The following is a 26,035-nucleotide window of genomic DNA, read 5'->3' on the forward strand; positions in this document are numbered from 1 at the left end:
GCCTATGAACCTGAAATTCATGCCAACAGGACCAAATATGGTCTTTGATACATTAGGAGAAAAGAAACCCAAAAAGGTGATTTTTCCTTTATCTTGGCAGTTCAGAACTGGAGTACTGAAGGAGAAGCACTAGAGTCCTGGGGTGGGATGCAAATGGAGGAAATTGCTCAGGGAAGACTTCACAGAGGAAAAAGAGAGCTGTGTTATGAAGAATGAGATAGTTGAGGGGTATAGAATAGGTTGTGGAAAGAATGTACCAGGCAAAGGGAAAAGTATTTGCAAAAGCACAGAAGAATGAAAATAATGGGCATTTTGGGAACTCTAAATGGTTTACTACAGGCAAAATATGGAATTTGAGGAAGGGGAGCATTGGGGGATGAGTGGATCAGACCATGGAAGACCTTTCTTTGCAATGCCACAGAACTTTAAGTTTATAAGTGATATGATATATCAAGGAGTTTTGACAGAAAAATCACATGATGAGATTTGCATTGCAGAGAAAGAAGTCTGTTCTGCTAACAAAGATGCATCCTCCTTAGTTCCCTTAGAATCAATTTTAACACAGCAGCCTAAATGATATTGTTAACACATGTCAGATCATGTTATTCTTCTGCTCAAACTTGTCATGACTTGGATCTTGGTTTCTAGACACCATTTCTCTCTAAAAGGAATGAGGGTAGATTCTAGGTATGAGGCAGGGAAAATGCAAGATAGACCTGGAACATCTTGTATAGGAAAGCAAGGATGTGCTAAAGGAACGATGGGGACATGTCAAAAGGACACAGAAGCTGGGTCCAGTGATGCATACCTGTAATCCTAGCAAATCAGGAAGTTGAGGTAGGAGAAACCCAAGTTCAAGGCCAGCCTCAGCAACTTGGCAAGACTCAGTCTCAAAATAAAAAGAAGATACAAAGGGCTGGGGATGCAGCTCAGTGGCAGAGGGCCCCTGAGTTCAACCTGAGTTCAATCTGCAGTACTGCAAAAAAAAAAAAAAAAAAAAAAAAAGACAGAAATCAGTATGAAAGGGCTCCCTTTGGATAAATTTGGGGCAATTTGAGCATAAATATAATATTTTATAATCTTATAATAGTAACCCATTGATTAAAATATGAATCTATGAGTTCATAATGACAAAAAATGAATATGAGATAAAGGGGAACTCTCAGTAGAAAGCTGACTAATAAGTATAGACAAAATGACAAAAAAAAAAAGAAAAATATTGTTTGGCAACCATTAGATGGAAACTTGAAGTGAATGCTGAAACTATTGGTTGGAAATTTGAGGATGAACAGGATATTTACACAAACTCAAAATGTTTCCCTACAGATCACTTATAAGTTACAAATGGGAAAATAATAATGACATGCAGTGGAAAAATCTGGCAGACATCATTTAACCCAAGTGATCAAAGTTTGCATTCCCAACAATGGGACAAATTGACATCCTGTGTGTCATAATGTGATGTACTGAGAAAGACACATCACTTTGGTGCTGTTCCTGCCAAAATGCGTAATCTGAACCATGAGGAAAGATTAGACAAACCCACATTAAGAATATTCTATAAAATAGTTGGACTGTAAGCTTCAAAAATGTCAATGTCATCAGTCAAAAAAAAAGGCTGAGGAGCATTTCCAGATTAAAGGAAACTGAAGAATCATGATTCCTAAAAGTGGCATATCATCTTAGATAGGATCCCTGATCAGAGGGGGGCAAATGCAATAGAGGACATTAGTGAGACAGTTGGCTAAATATGAATATGGACTGTATATGAAGTAGCATTACATCAATGTAAATATCCTCATTTTGATAATTGCAGTTATGTAAGAAACTATTCTTGTTCTTAGGAAAATGCCTGCTGGGAATTTGGAGTGAAGGGACATGATGTCTCCAATTTACTCTCAAATGATTCAAAAATATATGAGGCAAATGTGGCAAAATGTCAACAATTGGAGAATCTGGATGAGGGATATGAGTGCTTTTTTGCTTTCATACAGCTTTTCTGTAAGTTTGATGTTATTTCAAAATAAAAAAGGTTTTTTTAAAACTCTGCAATCTGTTCCCATTTCTCCAGGGTAAAGCCAAAGTTCTTAATATGAACCATAAGACCCTGTGTGATTTGGGTCTGTGACCTCTCTTACCTCTTCTTTCATTATTTTCCCTTTATTTTCTGTGCTTAGGCACACTGACCTTAGTACTACTTTCCAGAAAGGCTTCAAGCACTCAGTGCACACAGGGTATTTCCTTTTAGCTGGGTCACTCTCCAAATGTCCCCATGGCTCATTGCCTCACTTTCTTTTTTTCTTTCTTTATTCTTTTTTTTTTCTTTGAACCCAGGGGTGCTTAATTATTGAATGACATTCCCAGTATTTTTTTTTGTAAGGTCTTGCTATTTACTTAGGGTCTTGCTAAGTTGCTGAGGCTGGCTTTGAACTTATGATCCTTCTGCCTCAACCTCCAGAGCCACTGGGATTATAGGCATGCATCACTGTGCCCAGCACACTCCTTTACTTTCTTCAGCTCTCTGTTCAAATGTCACTGTACCATTGAGGATACCCTCCATTGCTCTATTTAAAATTACATTTCCATGAGCACAGTGTCTCAAGTCTGCAATCCTAGCCACTCAAGAGGTTGAGGCAGGAGGATTCAAGGCCAGGCTGGGCAACTTAGTGAGACACTGTCTCAAAATAAATAAAAAGGGCTGGAGATGTAACTCAGTGGTAGAATGCTCACCTACCATGTGCAAGGCCCTGGGTTGAATGAATTCCCCACCCTCCCTTCCAGAAATCCTATTCCCATTCCATCTTTTTGTATGGCATTTATTGCCTTCCGATATGTTACATTTATTTATGTTCTTTTTACTATCTATTCCAACTAGAACATATATTTTATGAGGTGAGAGAGTTATTTGTTCACTGCCAAAACCCTAGCATCTTATAATTATTCCTTGTACATAGTGGGCACTCAAATGTTGTTGATTAAATGAACACCATTGAGCTTGAAAAACAAGTTGCAAAAGAATAGATAATCATAGTTATTACTTATAAAGTTTTATGTCATACCTGGCAGTATTCTAAATGCTTTGTGTATATTATCTAATTTATTCCACGAGAACACTAGAGGTAGCTATCATCATCATCATAAACATTTTTTAATCTTTTTTTGGGGGTGGACCGGCGACTGAACCCAGGGTCACTTAACCACTGAGCCACATCCCCAGCCCACTTTTGTATTTAGAGACAGAGTCTGGCTGAATTGCTTAGGGCATCATAAACATCTTCATCATCAATCACATTTTGCAGATGAGGAAGTTGAAGTAGTGAGACATTACGGAACACAAGTGGTCTGGCTTCAGAGTATTTTATTCGTTCCTAAGCTCTACTGCCTTTCCTGAGGTATAATACATTTAATATCATGTCTAAGGGCATGCAAATTCATGTTTTTAAAAAACATGTGGTACTGTTATACAAAGCAATAGTACATATAATTAAGGGTTGCCAGCATATGTAGTTAAAGTATGAAGGTAAACACAAGAATGATAATGAATAGGTGATCCGTTAGATGGTACTGCTTAAGGTGGCAATCATAATCAAAATTGTATTTCAGAATGTCTCAGGAAGTTACCAATACAGATGATTTTTTTCCTCTAGCACTGAGCTCCTTAACTAATTCTGTGGTTGAGCCCAAATTAAATAGCTGGGTTTTGGTTGGGAGTCATGTTTTATGGAATTCGCCACATTCCCAATTGCCCTGGTGGGATACTTATACCCAGAAAAGGGAAAAGGAATGATGATAGCCTGGACCTTTAACAGAAGGTTGAAGGTCTTTTTTTAGTGTTAGATATGGGACAGTCTCAAGTTATTCAGTTCAGTCTGTCTGTGGGAGGACAAGTAAATCAGTAGAGCCATATGGCTATCTAGGCTGTCCAGTTTCCAGGGATGGATAGCTCATAACATCTCATGATAGCCTTTTCTGGTGTTTATCAACTCCTATGGTCAATAATGACTTATTTATGTTTAACCCATATCTTCCACTGCAATTTCAGTTCATTTCCTATTACTCTGTAGATATGGAGAACAGATGGTCAACATTCTCCTTATAACCTTTTAGAGAGAATGAAAGATACCCATTGAAGCCCACCCAGGTGACATTTTTTTAGTTCTTAAAATATTAATTAATTAATTTATTTATTGTATCTTAGTGACTTTTTTATTAGAGTGTTATAGTTATACATAGTACTTGGGTTCATCTCCACAAATTTGTACATTCATGGAATTTGATTTCAGTTCATATTTCCTCCCTTTACCTACCCTTCTCCCTCCCTCATTCTCCTTCCTCTACTCTACTGATCTTCCTTTCACTCATCTATTTATTTATTTTTGATTGGTTCTTTCTCCTTATAAAATAAAGGTGAAATTCCCTGTCATGTATTTACTTATATGTTCATAGCATGATTTTTAAAAATTTCATTCCACATTTCCTCTCCTTTTCCATCCCTCCTCTCTCCCTCTGGGTTTCCCTCTTCAACTCTACTGATCTTCCCTACATTTTTATGATATCTGATCTTCCCCTCCTTCTTTCTCTTATTTTTCTCTCATTGCCACATTTGAGAGAAAATATTTGACCCTCGACTTTCTGAAACTAGCTTCTTTCACTTAGCATGATATTCATTCATTTAGGAGCAAATGCCATACTTTCATTCTTCTTTATGGCTGAGTACAACTCCACTGTGTATATGTACCACAACGTCTTAATCCATTCACCTATTGATGGGCATCTGGGTTGATTCTTTTATTTGGTTATTGTGAACTGTGCTGCTATAAACATTGATGTGGATCTATTGCTATAGTATGTTGCTTTTAGTACTTTTGGATAAATGTCAAGAAGAGGGATAGCTGGGTCATATGGTAGTTCAATTGCTTGCTTTTTGAGTAACTTCTATATTGCAAGGTGGCATTTTTTCCCCATGATCAAAGAACTTCAACTTCTTTCATTTTTTGCACAAGCTTCATTTTGCAGTTGATTATTTCATTTAACTACACTGAATTTTGTTTGAAAAAATATACAATGATTTTCTTTGAAAAAAAAATAGCACAGGTAGATGACTAAAATTCTAACGTTATAAAAGTATATCCTATGAAAAGTGACTTTTGCTCTCACCCTCAGTCTTTTTTTTCTAGAAGGAGCTATTCTCATCAGGGTCTCCTAGAGAGTTTTCTTGGCATATCCAATTATTTATGAGTATACTCTCTTCAGATTATCCTTATCTTGGTATTAGCTTTCCACTGCTAGAACAAGATATCTGACAGGCTGCGTATGAAGTAGAGTGTTTTAAAAAATGTTTATATTAGTGTCTTATAGTTATATATAATAATGGATTCATTATGCCATATCATACATATTTAATATAATTTGCTCCATTTCATTCCCAAGTATTTCCCCTTTCCTTCTCCCCCTCCTTCCTCATGATCCCCTTCCTCTACTCTAACTGACTTTCCCTCTATTTATGTATTTTTAATTGGTATATTAAAATTATATGTAAAAGTAGGATTCATTGTGATATATTCATATCTGTACATAGCATGAGTTGATCAATTTCATTTGCCAATTTCTCTCCTTTCCTACCTCTCCTACCTTTTCTGGACCCCTTTCATCCACTTTACTATTTTCCCTTTTTTCATGAGATCCCTTCTTTTATCCCTTATTTCTTGTAAAGAGAAGTACTTTCAACTCATGGTTCTGGAGGTTCAAGTCCAAGATTGGGTGGCACATGATTTTGGGACTGTCATGAGGGCAGTACATCATGGTGGGAACATGTGTCAGAGCAAGCACTCAATTTTCAGCCAGGAAGCAGAGAGTGACTGGAGTTCCAACTCCTTCAAGGGCACACCTAATGTCCTAAAAACTTCTCACTAGGCTCCACCTCTTAAAGGTTCATAGTATTTCTCAATAGTGTCACCCTGAGAATCTTCAATTCATCAAACATTCATTAAGCACCTATAATGTGTCAAGCACTATGCTAACTCCTAGGGAAGGGAAGAAGGAGATGAGATGTATTTTCCTATCCTTAGGAAGCCTACACTCTAGTAGGGGGGAAAGGCATAGTCATTCATTCAGCAAATATTGACTGAGCATCCCCCGTGTGTCAGGCTATGTGTCGACTACTGAATAACATGCAGTTCTTGCCCTTACAGAGCTTAATGTTATGTGGGGAGATAGACCAATGGCAAGCATGGCATTAAGTACCAACAAGTGCCAGGGAAGTGCCAAGAAGCTCCTTGACAATTGTCCTACAACTTCTTGCAAGCTCTGTGGGAGACAGGTCACAAAATCTAAGCCTTGTGCCTGGTGGAAAGGAGAAGCCTTGGAGTCCTAGACAGGAGCTGTGGCACTGGAACTGTGTGAGAAGCAGTGGACCAAGCACCTTTACATATGGTATGTCATGTAATCATCATAGAAATATGAGGTGAGTTCCATTATCCTTGTTTTACAAGTGAAGACATAGGGACGTCAAGGTTGTGCAGCTGAAATTCAATCTCTAGTTTGTCTTTGCCAAACCTGGGTTCTTATCTACCATATCAATCACAACTTCCAGGCTTGGGGGTGAATAATGGGTGATTCTGATACACTTTCCCCTGCCCTTTCCCCTATAGAGAACCCTGGCCTACAAATTTGTTGACTCAGTCTCTTATTAGACTGAATTTTTCCACTTAGAGTATAAGATGGAGAGTAAAATGCACTGGTTTAGGAGTCAGATCCGTTCTAGCTTTTTCTCTGCCTTCATGAACTGTCTATGACTTTGGATAAGTAATCTACTCTGTGGACTTCAGGGTCCTTGTCTGTGTAGTATGAAGGATGAAGGAGATCACTCTGAATTTTTGATGGGATTTGGTGACATTTTCGTGGCTTCAAAAGGGGCTGTAATGACACCTTCTGAGACAAAAACTACACCCTTTCTCAAGAATGACACAAAAATTAGTTCAGTAAATTGATTTATTTTCAAGGCAACTTGAAGAATAGATCTCCAGTGAAGGCAAACAGCTGCCTTCTCCTTACTGACAACCTAAGACATAAATGTCTTAATACCTTTTTGGCCTTCGCTTTCTGCTTATAGTTCTAATCCCCTGCCCCATTTTCTCAATAAAATGAAATGAGCCTTAATTAAGTAAGTACCCATTTAATATATCCAACTTAGTTAAAGCAATAATTAACTAGGAACTGAAGATAATCCTTAATGAAAATTGGGAAAGAGTCCTCAAATTAATACGTTATTGCAGGTAGGTAATAACCTGAGAACTTTGCTCAGGCTAATTTTATGCTTGGGAGAGCAGCCCCATGACGTGCACCAAGTCACAAAAAGAGGATCTACACAGTCAATTAGCCCCATAAAGCTAAGAGCAGAGAGGCTGGTTTGATCTGGAAAAGAAGGTGATTGAGGCATGGCCAGCAGATAATGAGCCTCTTGTTCCATTTCACATCAAACACAGGGATCTAGAGACCAGATCTGGTCATTTGTAAAGCAAACTCTTCTTTTGGTCTCCAGAGTGACACAGGGGTGGGAAGTTAAAGAAATCCTCTTCTTAGGTAAGTGTCTCTCTTCGTATTTCCTTTCTCCCTTTCTTTCCCTCATTTCCCGTCCCATCCTTCCTTGTTTTCTTCCTCCCTTTACAATTTTTTAAAATTATAAAAGTAACAATTACTCATCATAAGATAACCAAATTGCACGGAATTGTATGGAGAACAAATTATAAGTCCTTAATTTCCACCTTTTCTTTCTCTTCTCTTTCTGTTTCTTCTTTTGCTTTTTTTGTTCTTTCACTTTTTAAAATTTATTAAAGTAAGGCATGCTCACTGTAAAATAATCACAGTATGGAATTGTCAGTGGCATAAAGGAAACTCATTTAATTCCCATTTTTCCTTCCCCATTTTTCCTGTTTTCTCTCCATTCTCCTTTTTCTTCTCTTTTACTTCAATTTTTTAAATTATATAAGTAATGTATGATCATTGCAAAATAACCAAGCAATATAAAATTGAGTGGCATATAAAGGAAAGGTCCTCAAGCTGTCCTTTCTTCTCTAGACCACCATTTCCTGCTGACTTACTTTATTCCTTTTAGTGGCTGTGTAGTATTCTGTTGGTGAATGTCCTTTGATTTATTTATAGAGTGCCAGGTAAGTTTCTGAAACATACCTTGGAATTGTTATAAAAGTTTAGAGGAAAAGGAAGGAAGATATAAATTGGCTTGTTTGCTGCTGAAAATTCAATTTTATAGATAGTGATCATATCCATTTCTATACCACTTTATACTTTGAAAATTGCCTTCAAAATATCAACTCATTTGATCCTCTTTTGGAGTAGCTCTGGGAAATAGGCAGATTATTATCTACATTTTTACAGATAAGGAAACTGAGGCCCAGGAAAATTAGGAACAGAAACATGTATGGTCTCACTAGTTACTGATTCTCAGTCTAGTCCTCTCACAGAACTATAAATTTAAGCTGCATTTCACCTTGCAAGTCATAAAAGATTTAGAGACCCCCTTAATTCCAAACTGGTGGTTCAGAAAATCCATCCAAGTCATACAAATTCCCTTTTTATTGTAATAAGACTGACAGTAGAACACTTGGTAAATATGAAGAGCCTGATTATGGGCTGATGCTCATAGGAAGCTTGAGATTCATCTGATTTCCTAATTGGCTTCTGTTATATTAAATGTAAAGTGAGTCTATTCACTCCAAATTCCATTTAAAAGTATAAAGAAATACAATATGCTGCATTATTCTATAGGAAAAGAAACGCTTAAAATCACTCATAAATCATTCAAAAGTGTATTTATTTAAAATCAGATAATGCTGATCAGCATCCTACTGCCAAATTTCTGTAATGTATTTCAGTAGGATTTGTGGCTTAACAAAATTTTGGTTTGAGAAAAGAGGGTTTTCAAATTTTTGATTTGAGAGAAGGGGGGATATTTCCCGAATAAGAAGCTTCAGTTACAATTAATTAAAGAGAGAAGGTGAGTGAATTTATTCAGATGGTAGTCATGTTTCTCTAAACATATGTTTTAAAACTAGAAATGATTTGATGAGTTACTTCTGTCAATAAGGTCTTCTAGCATAGTGCCCCTTCAACCCTGATGTGATTGTTACATGACATATGCATGTATCAAAACATCACATTGCATCCCATAAATTTGTATAATTATGTGTCAAATAAAAAAACCTTGAACTAAAAAGTTAAGGATTATCAAAACCGCAAATAGTTGAATTGAAGTTGTGTACATTAATGTTAAATGCATCACACTTGGTAATTAGGCATTTAATGTCTATCTTTCCCACTGAGCTAACAGTTCCACGTGGGCAGGTATCTTTATCTTGTATTCTAAGTACTGCATTCCCAGTGAGTAACACAGTGTCTAGCACATAGTATGAATTTAATAACATTTATTGAATAACTATACGGATAAATAAATCAATGAAATTTCAGCCAGGGTGGGAGTAACTGACACGATTCAAAGAAAAAGGAAAAATTATTGGATGGGATACAAAGAAGTGTGGTCACCTACAATTTTTCCTGAGTCTGAGCTGGGCATATTTTTGACTTTTGAACACAGGTTTAGACAATGAAAGAACACATCATATATCAGAGGTTTTATGGATTGATTATCATGTCGAGGTTTATCTTTCTCTCAGGTAAGAAAATGTGTTCTTATTATCTCTTCCAAAGTCTCATATACAGTACTTTCTAGAAAAAAATCATTTGAAAAATATTACCAGTGGAGGTTTGCTGAGATCCCTCTCAACAGCCTCTTTTTGGTCAATATAGGGCAAGCTGGAGCTTCAGTAAATGTATGCATTCATTTAGGATTTTGTACTACTGATGAAGAACTGACCTCAAGCATGCTGTAGCTTAGACTACTGACTTTGACATTTCTTTCTGCAACTCTGAAATGACATTTGGTGGCCAATGTACACCTAATATAAGATGTAGGCTTTCTTTTGGGCTATTTTCTCTCATGCATAATGGTTTATTTAAAGCTCCCTGGGGCATTATGATACCTTCTTTCTGTCGCCATTATATGTATATGGCAATGAGCATAGGATGCAGACAGGGAAACTGAGGTGTGCAGAAAGCTGCTTGCTGATTTACAGTGACACATAGGCTTAGTCTGGAAGGACCCAGACCTTACCCACACATTGTAATAAGAGGGGAGAAATATTCTTTGCTTCTATTTTGTAGTGAATAGATGATTAAGACAGTTCATTGAAGTGGCTGGTAATTTGGACACTTAAGGAGAAGGTTGTCTTAAAAAATGGCAATCTCATCCATATTAACTAAATTCAGTTGATAGCATCTCTCATTCAGTTCATCAGTCTTCAGCAAAAAGTTCACAAGATCCAGTGAGTAACAATTCCTGATGAAACTGACCTTGGGTTCAATCTGAACAGTGCTCAGATTTCAGAGTCAATCTTTTGGAAAAATACCAAATCATCATCACCATCAATAGCACACACTGACTGGCTCCTTACTGTGTGCAGGGTCTGATGGGAAACCATGTTTTTTATAATAAAGGTTGAAATGGGACCTACAGGGCACAGTGGCAGCTCTATCACCTGAACTTGCCTACCTGCTAAGATGTTGATTTATCTTTCTCCTGCCTATTTTCTCAAAGCCAAGAAACTGTGTTTTCTCTATTTCTTTATCCAAAATATCCAACCCCAGTCTTAACACATAGAAACCCAGGGAATATGTACTGATATACTAAATTAATGCAATTTGCAATTATAAAACTTTGGATACCTATATGATGGCACTGTACATGACAAAATTCTTGTGGGTTTTGTGTGAAGTATTATGGGGCACAGAATAGAGTGATTTAATAATGGACATTGGAGTCTAGTGTGGTCATGAAATAGAAATATTGAAAAGTCCAGAGGAGTTTTTAAAGGAATGCCATTGTTACATGAAAATTATGATAAATGTGTTTTTTAAACTTGCAAAGGTCACTTTAAAACTTTCACAAGGTTTTCCAGACATTTTAGTCTCAAATTCATAAGTCAAGGCAATGATTCTTTTGGGTTATCAAACAATTAAATCATCTTTTGATTGGTGTGGAATGCATCATTTTTTTCTTGGAAAAAAGACTCTTGTCCTGAAATAATAGTATAACTAAGGTTGAGTTCTCTTCAGGTTCCATAAGAGTCACCAGCCTCCCAACTGTGAGGGTTGTTTTGGGGAAGACATTAAGGACAGATGAAGCAGAGGATGAGTCATAAATGCTCTAACTGGATGGAACCAGAGTGGACAAAGTGTGTTCACAGAAGAATACTAAGGGTTGAAATGAGAAACAAAATCTGCCATAAAGTGCAAGGGGTAAGAGCAGGGGAGCAAGAACAGGATAAAGACTGAGGCCAGGGACTGAATAGTTGAAGGATACAGTAGGAGGTAAATAATAAAGTAGGAGTCAGTGGAGAGGGCCCCAGACTTAGGCTGTCAGAAGGACTTAAGTTGCCTAGTTCTTTGTCTTAGTCAGTCTTGAGCTGTCTCAACAAAACAACGGGGTGGTTTAAACAGCAGACATTTGTTTATTACAGTTGTGGAGACTGGGAAATCCAAGATGGTGTTGACCAATCTGATTTCTTATGAGAACTCTTTGGCATTCAGAGGACCACCTTCTTCCAAGTGTCTTCATATGGTGGAGTGGGGGCAGAGGTCTGCCATCTTCCTCTTATAAGGGCACTCGTCTCGTTATGTAGCCTTCACCTTCACAACCTCATCTAAATCTAACATTGCCAAAAAGCCACACCTCCCAGAATTATTGCATTGCGGGTTAGGGCTTCAACATATGAATTCTGGGGGGATATAAACATTCAGTGCATAGTATGCTCCTTCCTTTTACTGGTGCTGGCTACTGGTCATATGATGTTTGCATGATAAGGGAGTTTGGTGTCTCTGAGTTAAAGTCATAGTTCTAAAGTAGTTGATCCAAAGTATACCTTATAACACACACACACACATCAAGTGGAATGACAGGCTTTGTTGTTTAAAAGAGTATAATGTGTTTCAAAACATTTTATTGTATGGAAGAATGACTGGAACTTTTTGACACATTATCAGAGGATGCTGAAGGCATACTCTATGATTTGAACTGTAGTAGATTTTATTCCTATATTGGATAGTCAAACTGGGCTGTAGTCAACTTTCTTCAGAAAGACATATGTCTCATATACAGAGACATCTTCACCAGGACTCCTTTTGACATGGGAGGACCCCAGACCCATGTCAAAAAGCAGTACTTATGTTGTAGATGCCAACTTGGTCAGAGTTAGTCAGGATGTGGTAGGAGTGGAAAGGTAAAATAGCTCCATTTTTTCTTCTTGAAGAATTTATTTGGTGAGGAAGAAGTGGAGGATGAATTTTGAGTAAAATTTGTAAATTCCCATATAAATTCTAGAACTGATCTGTCCAATATGGTAATTTCTTGCAACATAAAGCACTTTAAGTTTTAAATAATTAAGATAAAATATTCAGTCCTAAGGAACACAAATCACATTTTAAGTTCCTAGTTGTTACAGGTGGCTTGTTGTTACCATATTGGACAATGCAAATGTAGAACATTTCCATCATCTCAGAAAGGACAATGCTATTCTGGAAGGTTGTGGAGAGTGGCTCACTGAGAAAATACTTTTTTAGAAAACCAGTTGTATTGAAATTTAATAAACATACCACAAAATCTACCATTTAAATTGTACAGTTTGGTATTTTTAAAATGTATTTATAGAGCTGTGTAATCAATCTCAGTATCTAATTACAGAACATTTTTGTCACCCCAAAAAGAAAACTCAAATTCTTTACTCATCCCCACCACAGTACCCCTTCGCAATGACCAAACTACTTTTTTTCTCTATTGATTTGCCTTTTTTTGGATATTTCATGTAAATTACATCTTACACCATGCAGTCCTTTGGCCACTTTCACTTAACATATTGTTTTCAACGTTCATTCATGTATAGAATGTATCATTAGTTGAGTCCTTCTTATTGCTGAACAATATTCAATTTTATAGGTATCTAGATGCCTTTTATTTCTCTATTCATCAGTTGGTAGAATGTTTAAATGTTTCCACCTTTTTGACTATTATGAATAATACTGCTGTGAACATTTGGGTTCAGGATTTTGTGTGGACTTGTTTCCATTTCTTTTGGGAATATACCTCGTAGTAGACTTGCTGAGTCCTATGATAACTTTTTTTTTTCTATGATAACTTTTTGACTAATATTTTGAGGACCTAGCAGACCATTTCCCAAGGAGACTGCATCATTTTACATCCCCACCAGCTGCACATGAGGTTTCTGACTTTTCCCCATCCTTGCCAGCATTTGTTTGTGTCTTTTTTATTACAGTCATCCTAGTGGTATGATGTAATACTTCACTGTGGTTTTGCTTTTCATTTCCCTATGACTGCTGATGTTGTGTATCTTTACATGTGCAAGAACTGACATTCTATCTAATAATACTCAGAGCTGTTGCCTGGAAAATTATATCTTCCAGACTCTGGAGCATGTATTTATTTCTTTTTATTTTTTTTTTCAGATACACATTTCTTAGAGTTGACATAGCCATAGTGCTTTTGCAGCCAGCATAGGATGGATTAGAAGGACTTTTAAGATAGCACCTTTTTAAAGCTGTCATTTAGGTGGGTAATAGACCCTGACACTATCTCAGGACAGTAGGTTGTAGAAATTTCATTCATCAATAGTGAAAATATTGATAGGTGTGAACACAGGCTGAAGAGTAGGTCTCAAATGCTGTTTTCCTCCTATTGTTCGCCTCCCAAGTAAGAATGGAGTTTTAAGATATTTGGTTGGAAATTTTATTACCTATGTTCTTCTGAGTTATTCTAGCAGATCAGGTATTATGGGAGCTATTAGCAAAACAACATAGAGACCTTGATAGGGAAACTGAAGGCATACTAATTCCACTGCCAGGTAATAATCTGCAACTTTTCCTCTTCTGGAAATGGTTCCTCTGTATACTGTTACCTAAGCCTACAAACCATCCTATATCCTTCTCTTTCTCTCACCCTCCACATCCAATCCACTGAGTCTAGTTGATATCGCCTGTACATATATCCCATGTCTGACTCTCTCTCTCCCATCTCTTCTGCCTCCAAGTGATCTCTTTATATATTAATTCAGATCGTTCTGCTTTTACTCAAAACTTGCCAAGAAGTTCCCATCATAATTAGAATGCAATCCAAACTCTTTAATAAGACCTAAAAAGCACTGTGTGATCTGGTCTCCCACTGCCTCCTGGGCCTCATTCTGAGCCATACTTCCTCTTTTTCCCTGTGCTCTAGACACACTGACTTCCTGCTATTCCTTGAAAATGTCAAGTGCTGTCCACCAAAATGCCTGTGCACATGCTGTTACCCATGTCTGAGTCACTCTTACTCCACATCTTTGTAACCCTGGCTCCTTTTCTATCCCCTAGGACTGAGCTAAAATGACTCTTCCTTAGGCTTTTCTTTAACTGTGCTGTCTAATATAGACATTTCTATTCCCCTCACCCATGTTTTTCCCATTATCTAGCTAATCAGTCTGTTTATTTTCTTCCGAGCACTTCTTACAATTGTAATTATTTTCCTTACTTGTTTGTTGACTTCCTTTCTCTCTGGAATGTAAGTCGAGAAGGCCAGGGACCTTGTGTGTCATCTTCATTCTATTATTGTACTCTAACACTGACACGTGGTCCAGAGGGCTTCTGGCTTTATGAGTAAGAACATTTATTTTGTTGGGGGAATCATGGAATTTGAATACAAGATTGGAGGAACAATCACATTCCCTATGTGAGGTTAGTTCCTCTGCCTCCTGTTCCAATAAAGAACTCTTGGCAGGCCACACATATGGTCAACAGCTTGGGTCCTGGAGGAAGAAATGTGTTAGATAGCACTATGGCTGGTGACAGAAATGAGGGTCACTGTTGAATGCTTCTATATATAGCAAATGTGGTCTATCTAAGTAGTAACCTTGTGTTTTAATCAGTTTTTTCATTGCTGTGACCAAAAGACCTAACAAGAACAATTAGAGAAGGAAAAGTTAATTTGGGGGCTCACAATTTCAGAGGTCTCAGTCTATAGATGACCAACTTCATTCCTTGGGACTGGGGGCGAGGTACAGCATCACAGGGGAAAGGTGTGGCAGAGGGAACATGGCACCAGGAAGCAGAAAGAGAAAGCTAGCTCTGCTCAACAAAGACAAAATATATGCCTCAAAGCCACACCCCCAGGGACCTACTTCCTCCAGCCATACCTTACCTGCAGTTACCCCCACCAGATTATTAATGCACTGGTTAGCTTAAGGCTCCCATAACCCAACCATTTTACCTCTAAACCTTCTTGCATTGTCTCACATATGAGCTCCTGGAAGACACCTCAATGTAAACCATAACATCTGGTTACTCACAAGTCCAGTGAGATGTGTGGTCATGGAGTCGCAGATAGTAACTCTGGTTCTCTGTGGTTGTGCACATTATGGCCACGGTGATGTGGATAATGGAGTTAGCCATTATCATGCACCTATCTATTATATTATGTCTGCTCAGATAGTCATGGGTTTGCTAGATTAGGATCTGGCCTACGAATTTTCTCAATGCTCCAGAACATTGATTTTCAAGTGTTTATGATACTAAAAGCCAGAAAATCTCTTGCTAAGATAAAGCCTTCATAGAATATGTAAATGAGTGTCTGATTATTCCCATTTAATAGGAATGGTGACATTTACCAGTTGGCAGGCATGGAGTATCCTTGGCAGAGAACACTCTGCCAAGGTACACCTTCAGGGTACCCTGTTCAGATACTCTAAAGTATGAACACAATTAAAACCTCTAGTGGCCCCTTTTCCCTAAATGTGCTCTGCCTTCTCTCCCTCCTTTGAAAAGGAGGCATTTCCAGGTGGTTGACTGGGCCTAGAGTCTTTCACAGTATTCTAAGTTGAATGGTGTCTTCTCCAAATTTATATGTTGAAGTTCTAACCCTTGGTACCTCAGAATGTGATCTAATTCGGAAATATGGTTATTGCAAATGTAATTAGTTAAGATGAGATTATGCTGGAGCAGAGTGAGCCTCTAATCCAATCCAAATGGTGTCTTAATAAAAAGAGGAAATTTAGATCCAGACATGCACACAGGAAGAAGACCATGGGAGGCTAAAGGTAAATACTGGGGTTATAGGCCTTCAAGCAAAGGAACACCAAACATTGCAGCCAACCATGGGAAACTAGGAGAAAGACACTGAACAGATTTCTTCCTGATAGTCCTTAGAAGGAACCAACCTTGAATGCATCTTCATCTCTGAATTTCTAATCTCCAAAATCATGAAACAATAAATTTATGTTGTTTTAGCTATCCATTTCTGGTATATTGTTATGGCAGCCCTAGCAAACTAATAATACAGACACAAATGTTCTGTCAGGCTCACTGAGTCTAAAAGAGGAAAGCAGGTCACCTTGTGTGAGGGCAATAATGACCAGGTCCTACAGTGCCTGACCATGAGAAAACTGCATTTGTTCACTTTTCCTAAGATCATGTAAGATAGTACACTTGCAATCTCAGTCTCAAAACTTTGAAACACTTTAACATTTTAAAGGAGAAACTTTGCACATTTCGAAAGGGCAGAAGACTCACTACAGAATATATCTGATGGTTACTTAACACTGTCTTCAACTGAAAAAAATCATTGGGATTGTTTGTCTCTTAGACTTCTAAACATTTTGCTCACTGATTTTTAAAACAAATGTATTACTTTGGAGGGGGCCTCTTTGCTGATCTTTTACCAAAAGTTCCCTAAAATAAGCAGCAGTGTCTGCTCATTTTATGTCAGATGCTTTAACTTTGCACAAGGGACAGTCCTCCACTTGCCCACCTGTCAGCCTCCAACTCTGTGCCCTAAAATAAGGCATGACCATTTATGTAGTAAACAGCTACTGAGTGCCAGTGAAGTTGAATGCATCCATCTCATGTCAGGTACAAAATTAACTCAAGAGGAATGAAAGACCTAAATTTAAGAACTAAATCTATAAAACTCTCAGACAAAGGAAAGCAGGGACAAATGTTCATGGCCTTGGTTTTGGAAATGGATTCTTGGAAGCGACACCAATAGCACAAGCAACAAAAGACAAAATAGATAAATTGGATTTCATCAAAATTAAAAACTTTTATGCATAAAAAGTCATTATGATAGGCTGGAGTTGTAGCTCAGAGGTAGAGTGCTTGCCTCCCACGTGTGAGGCACTGGGATTGATCCTCAGTACGTCATATAAATAAATAAATAAAGGTTTTGTGTCCATTTACAACTAAAAATAAAAAAAGTCATTATGAGGATAACCTATACAATGTGAGATAAAATTTGCAGGTCATATGTCTGATAAAGTTCTAGTATCCAGATGACATACGAATGCCTACAACTCAATGACAAAAAGATGAACAACTTAATTAAAAATGGGCAAAAGACTTGAATAGATATCTCTCCAAATAAAGATATGCAACGAGAATATGAAGAGACACTCAATATCCTTAATTATTAGGGAAGTGCAAGTGAAAAACCATATTGGAATACCACTTCCCAGCCTCTATGATGGCAATAATAATAATAATGATGATAATAACAGGAAATAGCAAGTGTTTTTGAGGATGTGAAGAAATTGGAACTCTAATACACTGCTGGTAGAAATGTAAAATGATGCCATTACTTTGGGAAACAGTTTGGCTGCTATTATTATAAATATTTTGGTAGCAGGTATTGAACCCAGGGGCACTTAACCACTGAGTCACACCGCCAGCCCTTTCAAATATTTTATTTAGAGACGGAATCTCACGGAGTTGCTTAGAGTCTTGCTAAGTAGCTTAGGATGACTATGAACTCATGATCCTCCTGCCTCAGCCTCCTGAGCCACTGGAACTACAGGCTTGTACCACCATGCTTGGCTATTATTATAAATTAAACATATCCAAAAGAAATGAAAACATTTTGTTAAAACAAAATGAATGGCAAAAATCACAGAAGGTTGTTCATGGTAGCTTAAGGTAGTAAGAACTCAAATATGTATTAACAGATGAATCAATGAATGAAATGTAATATGCATACAATGGAATATTATTGAGCTATAAAAAATAATGAGGTACTGATACATGCTTCAACACAGATGAACATTATGCTAAATGTAAAAAGTCGAGTACAAAATGTCATGTATTTCATTTATATGACATGTCCAGACTAGGCAAAATTATAGAGATGGAAAACATACTAGTGGCTGCCAACATGGGGAGTAGGGCAGAGCACACACACAGAATGACTTTTTAGTGAGTGCAGGGTTTCCTTTTGGAGTAATGAAAATGTTCGGGAATTAGAAAATAGTATTGTTTGTACTCCATTGTGAATCTGCTAAATGTCACTGAATTTTACAATTTAAAATGATTTAAATGGTGAACTTTATGTTATGTGAATTTTCCCAGTACAATAAGATGGTGGTTGGTGCTCCTGGAACTGTAACATATGTATTTCAATGAGGATTATGATGAGTTTTTCCTAACGTGGAATACAGTTATGTTATAATGTTAAGTAAGAAAAGCAAGGGACCAAATTTTCCATACAATACGATCTCAGCTCCAAACACACAGACACAAGCAAAGCCTACACACACACATGTGAGCGCACACACAGGCACACACACATACACAAAGAAGTCAAAGGAAATACATCAACATGTTATTGCTGATTGTCTTTGAGTGGTAGAAATCTCTGGCTAACTTTGTTCAGGTCCTTTTACTTTCTAATACTTTCGACTTTTTCTTTAAAAAATGTACAGCATTGCTTTTATAATGCAACAAAACACCTCTTTTTTTAAAAAATAAAAGTAGAGAAAGCAATAAATGGGATTTAAAATAAAATGAAACAGGAGACAGATGAAGAGATGCAGGAAAGTCAAATTCAAGAGAGAACACACTTGTGTGTGTGTGTGTGTGTGTGTGTGTGTGTGTGTGTGTGGCAGGGAATCATGCAATTTGTACTTGAAAATTGCCAGGGAACAGATGGCAGCATCCGAGCAGACATCTGCAATGGATAGCAAAATCATATGCAAAGACACAAGTGGCCTTTGAAGCAGGCCCTTGAGAGGCCCATGGAGAAAGCTGTTTGCCTGGCCAAACAGAAGGGCCAAACCCCTCTCCTCCTCATCACAGCCCCGCCTCCTCTGGGTCCTGCCAGAGGCCTGGAGGCTGCGGGAAGGCTCAGCACAGATGTGCCCGCATGTGTGAGCATGAGAACAAGGTTGTGGGAGAAGAAGGAAGTTTCTACTAATGACACTGGCAAATACTGCAACTGACATTTACATGGTACTTCATAGTTTATAAACGTCACACAGATCACCTCAATGTTAGTTGTTATTGTATCATCTTTTATAATGGCCCTGTGAGGTAGGAAATTATTATTCCCATCTTACACAGACGTGACACGAGTTTATTTATTTAACATTTATATGGTGCTCACTATATGCCAAATGCAGTCCTGAGAGCTTTACAGGCACTAATTGTCCATGTCCACATAGCGAGAGAGATAACTGGGGCATGAATCCAGTTTTAAAGACTATGACACCACTCTTCCTTCTGCTGATGTCTAAGTAGAATTTATCTCTGTTTGCAGAAGCTCAAGTAAGGTTGCACTTTATTTCTATCTTTTCTTTTCTTTTCTTTCTTTCTTTCTTTCTTTCTTTCTTTCTTTCTTTTTTCCCTTTTCTTTCTTTCTTTCACCTATTCATCCAGCCATCAGTCTATCTTAATTTTTCTGATTATAAATGATTATTTAAAGTGCAGTTATTACTTAAATAAATAATATAAAAAGTCAAAATCCTCCTCAATCTCCCATCTAAAGATAATAATTCTTAACTGTTTGATGTGTGTTCTTCCAGACTTTTTTTCCTATGTTTATGTTAACACACATTTTTCTTTTCTTTTCTTTCTTTCTTTTTTCTTTTCTTTTTCTTTTTTTTTTTTTTTTTGCAGTGCTGGGGATTGAACCCAGGGCCTTGTGCTTGGAAGGCAAGCACTCTACCAACTGAGCTATCTCCCCAGCCCTTTCCGTTATTTTTAATAAATAATACTATACCTACGCTTAAGTAACTCCCCTTTCACATAATTTTAAGACTTGAAAATGTCTAAATGACTGTATATGTCTACCTTGTGTTTTTTAGTACTTTATTGTATAGAAGTAACCATTTTCCTAACTAGCCACAAAGACAGACATTTTTTTCAATTTTTCATGATTAGAAAGCTGCAACAAATATCCTTGTACTCACACCTTTGTATATATGTATATTTTTCTACCATAAATAGATGGAAATGCAGTTACTGAGTCAAAAGTACATACACAATTTTCCAGGTGTGGTGGTGCACACCTGTAATCCCAGCAGCTTGGGAGGCTGAGGCAGGAGGATCACAGGTTTGAAGCCAGCCTCAGCAATTTAGCTAGGCTGTAAGCAACCTAGTGAGACACTGTCTCAAAATAAAATATAAAGGGCTGGAGATGTGGCTCACTGGTTAAGTGACCCTGGGTTCAGTCCCTGATATCAAAAGAGTATAAGTATATATACAACTAAAATTGTTATAGAAGCTGGCAAATTGCCCTTCAAAAATCCTACTCAACTGGTACTCCCACCAGCTCCACATAAGAATTAGTTATTGCCCCAAATGTTTGCCAATGCTGGGTATTTTCAAACTTCTATGATTTTACGAATCTAGTAGGCAAAGTGGCATGTCATTACTTTTTAAATTTGCATTTAAAAATAGTGAGGTGGCATCTTTTTTTACTGTTGGCCTTCATATTTTTGGTTTCGTAAATTGCTCATTCTTCTCCCTTGGCAACTGTCTTTATATTAGTGTATTGCAGAGAGGAGAGGCCCTTGTAGACCATATGAGACTATGATACATTCTTTTTTCAAGTGACAAATAAGCCCTGAAAATTTATGCTCACCATAAAACCAGTTCTTAAATGTTGTATTTGACGTCATTTGGAGGGCTGAGCAGAAAAGCACTGTTAACCAACAATAATCAAGAGCTGAATTTCACAGTGATTACTACTGTCTTGTGGGATTACTTTTGATTTATTAGCTACATGAAAGATGATAAGATAATGTAATAGCATATGCCAAGGACAGAAATAGCCATTTGCTCATTTATCATGGATAGTGGAACAATAACTGGCAGGTGTATAATATGAATTCCTGCACATGGGTATGGTGTGTGTGCGTATGTGTGAGAATGTGTGTGGGCAAGCACATACATGTACTTACTTGCTTTTGGAGGCTGTTCAGTAGAGGAACAGAGGGAGAGAATTCTGAATGGTGGGAGAATATCTGAAGGCTCTCATTTGGAGGTATCTCCAAGAAACAAGGCAGTGGTGACTTCCTGCCAGCCTTTGTAGTGTGCTTCTATGGCTGCCACTGTTTTTGAGTAGTGGTCCCAACAATGCAATCCTAATTCAGATAGAAGTAATGATTCCGTTCTTCCACAAAGTTCTTTTTTTGGTTTGACTTGGTCTGTATGGGGCATGGAACTAGGTTGACATTAGGCAATCCTCAGATATTTGCCCAGTGGCCTGGGGCTGTGAGGCTTGTAGTGGTGATAATATCACCATTTAATAGCTGCCTAGGAGACAGGAGGAATACCTGATTTAAATTTTCGTAAATACTGCCAAGCTGCCTGCCAAAAGACAGTACCAATGGAAATGTCCTTCAGCAATACTTGAGGAAGTTTAGTGTATATTATCTCACTTAATATTCAAAGACTCTTGTAAGTAGACAGGGACCACCTGGCCTAGATTCTAATGTGAACTGGGGCCCCTTTTGTTGGGCAGATATACAACACTATGGTCCTAAATCCTCATTTAACTGAAGCAAGCATTGAGGCCTGGGAAGGTTCACTTACTTGCTGAAAGTTACACAGCTGATGAGTATTGGAGCTGGGGTTTCACTCCGGGCTGTCTGACTCCACAGCCAATGGTAACTGGTTCGGTGGATGTCTAGAGTGCTTTAAGCTCTCTCAGCGGGGAGAGGGAAGGAGGGCATCCGGATACACATAGGGCACTGCTATCTCTTCCAAGCAAAAGACTCAAAATTTCAATATAGTCCAGCTGGTCATCCTTCAGGCCTTTGTCAGTTCTTTTCAGTGAGAAGCAGTCTTCAGAAACAGAATGAAACAGGTAATTTAGCTCAGAAAAGTCACACATTTCTTACTGACCCTCTAAACTCTCCAACTGGTATGTGCTCTGGGAACACTAATCTAACTTTTCATATTAGCCCCAGCAAAGTGTAACTAGGAAGAAATTCTTCCGCCCAAACTTACATCTGATGTCAAATAGAGATAATTTTTGTATATCTACAATTCATTTATTTACATCAGGATTGATTCCTAATTACATTGTACAATTTGAGAATACTGCCAAAGATGATAAGAAATTTAACTGAAATTTGATCTGTTTTCTCTTCTCCCTTCTCCAAATCTGGACAGATACACTTTCACTAAAAGGAAAAAAACTGGATTTTTGTGGAAGAAGTGGCACATATGTAAGCCTGGCCAAGACCATTCCTGAACTGAGTCGATTTACAACATGTATTGATATGGTAGCCACAGATGACAAGCCAGGTTATTGGGAGGCCTTCTCCTACATTACTAACAACAGCCTGCTGGAAAGAGAAGACTTAGACTTTGGACTTGCAGGAGATCATCACCATCTAATACTACACAACTTGGGCAAGACCTTTTATATCAGTTACCAACTGACTCCATTTAAATGGTATACAATATGCTTGATATGGGATGGAGTGAAGGGCAGATTAGAGCTTTTCCTGAATAAAGAAAGGTTAGTGATAATAGTAGATCAGCCGCACAGCCTGACACCTAATGGGACTCTGGTCTTAGGGCACTTTCCCAAACATGAAGATGGCCAGGTTATAAAAGTGGTACCTCACTTTGTCGGCAGCTTGTACTACTTTCAACTCTGGGATCGCATCTTGGAAACTGAGGAGTTTATGAAGTGTTTAGATGGAAATATTGTTAGTTGGGAAGAAGATGTTTGGCTTGTCAACAAGATCGTCCCAACTGTTGACTGGAGACTGCGCTGCTGTGAGTAACTGATGAATTTTCCTCCTTAGCAAGGATAACATTTACTCAGTGCCCCTCTGTTTGCCACTGCAAGGAATCCACTCTTCAATCAAAGCTCTATGTTCTGACAAGAGCCTGAGATTGCCACAATTTTTAATCTACTGTTAATATACAGCAAATACTGTTTTCATTTAACTTTTATTTTCATATAATTTCAAACTACAGAAAAATTGTAAGAATAACAACTTATATTTTATACACTTAGATTCATCAATGGTTAACACTTTCCCATATACTTTATCTTCCTCCATATCTTATTTTTGGGGGGGTACCAGGGATTGAACTCAGGGGCACTCAGTCACTGAGCCATATCTCCAGTCCTTTGTATATTTTATTTAGAGACAGGGTCTTGCTAAGTTGCTTAGGGCCTCGCTAAGTTGCTGAGGCTGGCTTTGAATTCACAATCCTCCCGCCTCAGCCTCCTGGGCTGCTGGGATTACAGGCATGTGCCACTGCTCCCAGTTTCCATATCTTTTTATTTTTATTTTTATTTTTTGTTACTGGGAATTGAACCCACAGACACTTTACCACTGAGCTACATCAACAGTCCTTTTTCATTTTTAATTTTGAGACAGAGTCTCACTAAATTTCCCAGGCTGGTCTCAAAATTGTGATCCTCCTGTCTCAATTTCCTGAGTCACTGGGATTACAGGTGTATATCACTGTGCCTGGCCTATTCTCTCTATCTTAATCTTTCTCATTTCTCTTCTCTTCCTCTTCCTCCTCCCCTTATACAACACACACACAAACACACACATGTACACACGTACGCACACACAGAGATGTAATTTATTTGTGAATCATTTGAGAGTAAGTTGTAAGCATGATTCCCTTTTATCACTAAATACCTCTGTGTATTTTCCCTAAGAATAAGGAATCATCTTATTTAACCACACTGCATATTTAAAAGCAGAAAATTTAATGTTCATACAATACTAACACCTAATTCATAGTTTATATTCCAACTTAGTGAATTGTTCAAATAACTTCCTTTATAGCTATTTTTGATTGGTCTAGGATCCAATTCAGGACCATACATTGTATTTAGTTACAATGTCTCTTTAGACTCCAATCTGGAAGAGACCCTCAGTCTTTCCTTGTTGTTCTGGTTTGGATATGAAGTGTTCCCCCAAAGTTCCTGTGTTAATGCAGGAATGTTCAGAGATGAAATGATTGGATCATGAGAGCTGTGACCTAAACAGTCCATTCTAATTTTAATGAAACAACTGGGCATTAGCTGGAGGAGGTGCATCATCAGGGGCATGACCTGGAAGTGTTGATTTTCCCTGTGGCCCCTTTCCCCTCCCCTGTTTTCTGGTCACTATGAGGGGAGCAAATTCCTTTCACTGCACCCTTCAGCCATGATGTGCTGTCTCACGTTAGTTGGAGTGCGATGGACTTAGCCTACTGTGAACAGAACCTCTGAATTGGTGAGCCAAAATAAACTTCTCCTCTTACTTGTTCTCATCAGGTATTTTGGTCACAGGAATGAAAAGTTGAATGACACACTTGTCTTTCGTATTTGTAGCACACAGTCCAGTTATTTTGTGTCATTTCCCTTCATTTGGGTTTGTCTAATATTTCCTCATCGTTAACTTTATGCTCTGTATTTTTGGCAAGAATACCACAGAGATGATGTTGTATTTTTCTCAGTGCATTACATCAGTGGACGCACGGTGCCAATTTGTCCCATTATTTGAGATGATAACTTTGATCACTTGATTCTGATGTCTGGCAAATTTTTCCATTGTAAAGGTGTTATTTTTCCTTTGTAATTATGAAGCAATTTCTGGGGAGATGTTTGGGGGGGTCACATAAATACCCTCTTCTTATCAAACTTTTACCCAATAGTTTTAAATCTATTGACGATTCTTGCCTGAATCACCAGTTACTACGATGGTGGCAAACTCCATTATTTTTCTACCTTCTATTGTAAGGAATAGTTTTCTCTTCTTCCACATTTACCTGTTCATTCATTCATTTATGTGTTTATTTTATGAGCATGAACTCATGGATTCTCATTGTATTTATTGGATTAAAATCTGTAACTATTGTGTATTTTGATACTCAAATTGACCCAAATTTAGCCAGTGTGAGCCCTCCAATCTGGCTCTTGTGTTCCTTTGACACGCTCCATCAGTCTTTGAGCGTATGTTTATTTTTTGGAACAAGATACTCTAGGATCATTCTGTACTTTTTCTCTTCAGCCCAAGAATCAGTCATTTTACCGAGGAATGCTGGTTCCTTTTAGCTGGGAATGGTATTTATAAACCAATTCACTTTTCTCGTGAGTACAATGATGATATTGAAGAACTATTTGGATAGAGTTCTTATAAAAAATCCTGTCTTCTTGGAATTATGCATGCATGTTTCCTCTCTCTGGTTTTGAGAAGGAAATACAGGATTGTTTTTCTCTGTAAAATCCCACTCCATACTCATTTCCAATCTTCAACATCATCAACAGTCCTGAAGCATGGGTAGTAGTCAGTGATAATAACATCAAAATAGAATTTTTCTCATTTCCTGAAATGTTCACTTATTCTTGGGGTATTGTTTACTTTTCTTATGAATTTGGGAGGAGGGCATTTAGGGAGGGAATAGGGGCTAGAACCTAGCCTAAGGGAGATCTCACAGACTGTTGTTGGGATATGCTTTCATCAACAGTCCATATGTTGTTTGAGTTAATGGCAGAGGCACATTGCAGGGGATTTCTATTTCTTTGAGATCAGACCAATGCAAAGGAAGAACAAAGCTATTCCTTTGTGCTGCTAACTGAAGGCACCATTTTTTTCTCTTTTCTGAACTCTTGAAAATAATCAAAGAGTCC

General features: G+C 37.8%; 1 protein-coding gene across 1 annotated transcript in view; it reads left to right on the forward strand.

The window, feature by feature from the left end:
* The window catches only part of Adgrg4 (adhesion G protein-coupled receptor G4), a 132,607-nt gene that overhangs the window by 15,071 nt on the left and 91,501 nt on the right, over nt 1-26,035 (forward strand). Inside the window, exons 2-4 of the mRNA XM_047537190.1 lie at nt 6,192-6,463; nt 9,611-9,689; nt 22,555-23,169. Coding sequence (XP_047393146.1) covers nt 9,620-9,689; nt 22,555-23,169 — 685 coding nt within the window. The 5' untranslated portion in view covers nt 6,192-6,463; nt 9,611-9,619. The remainder of the gene's footprint in view (nt 1-6,191; nt 6,464-9,610; nt 9,690-22,554; nt 23,170-26,035) is intronic.

This window comes from Sciurus carolinensis, chromosome X (genome assembly GCF_902686445.1).
Source record: "Sciurus carolinensis chromosome X, mSciCar1.2, whole genome shotgun sequence".
NCBI classification, from domain to species: Eukaryota; Metazoa; Chordata; class Mammalia; order Rodentia; family Sciuridae; genus Sciurus; species Sciurus carolinensis.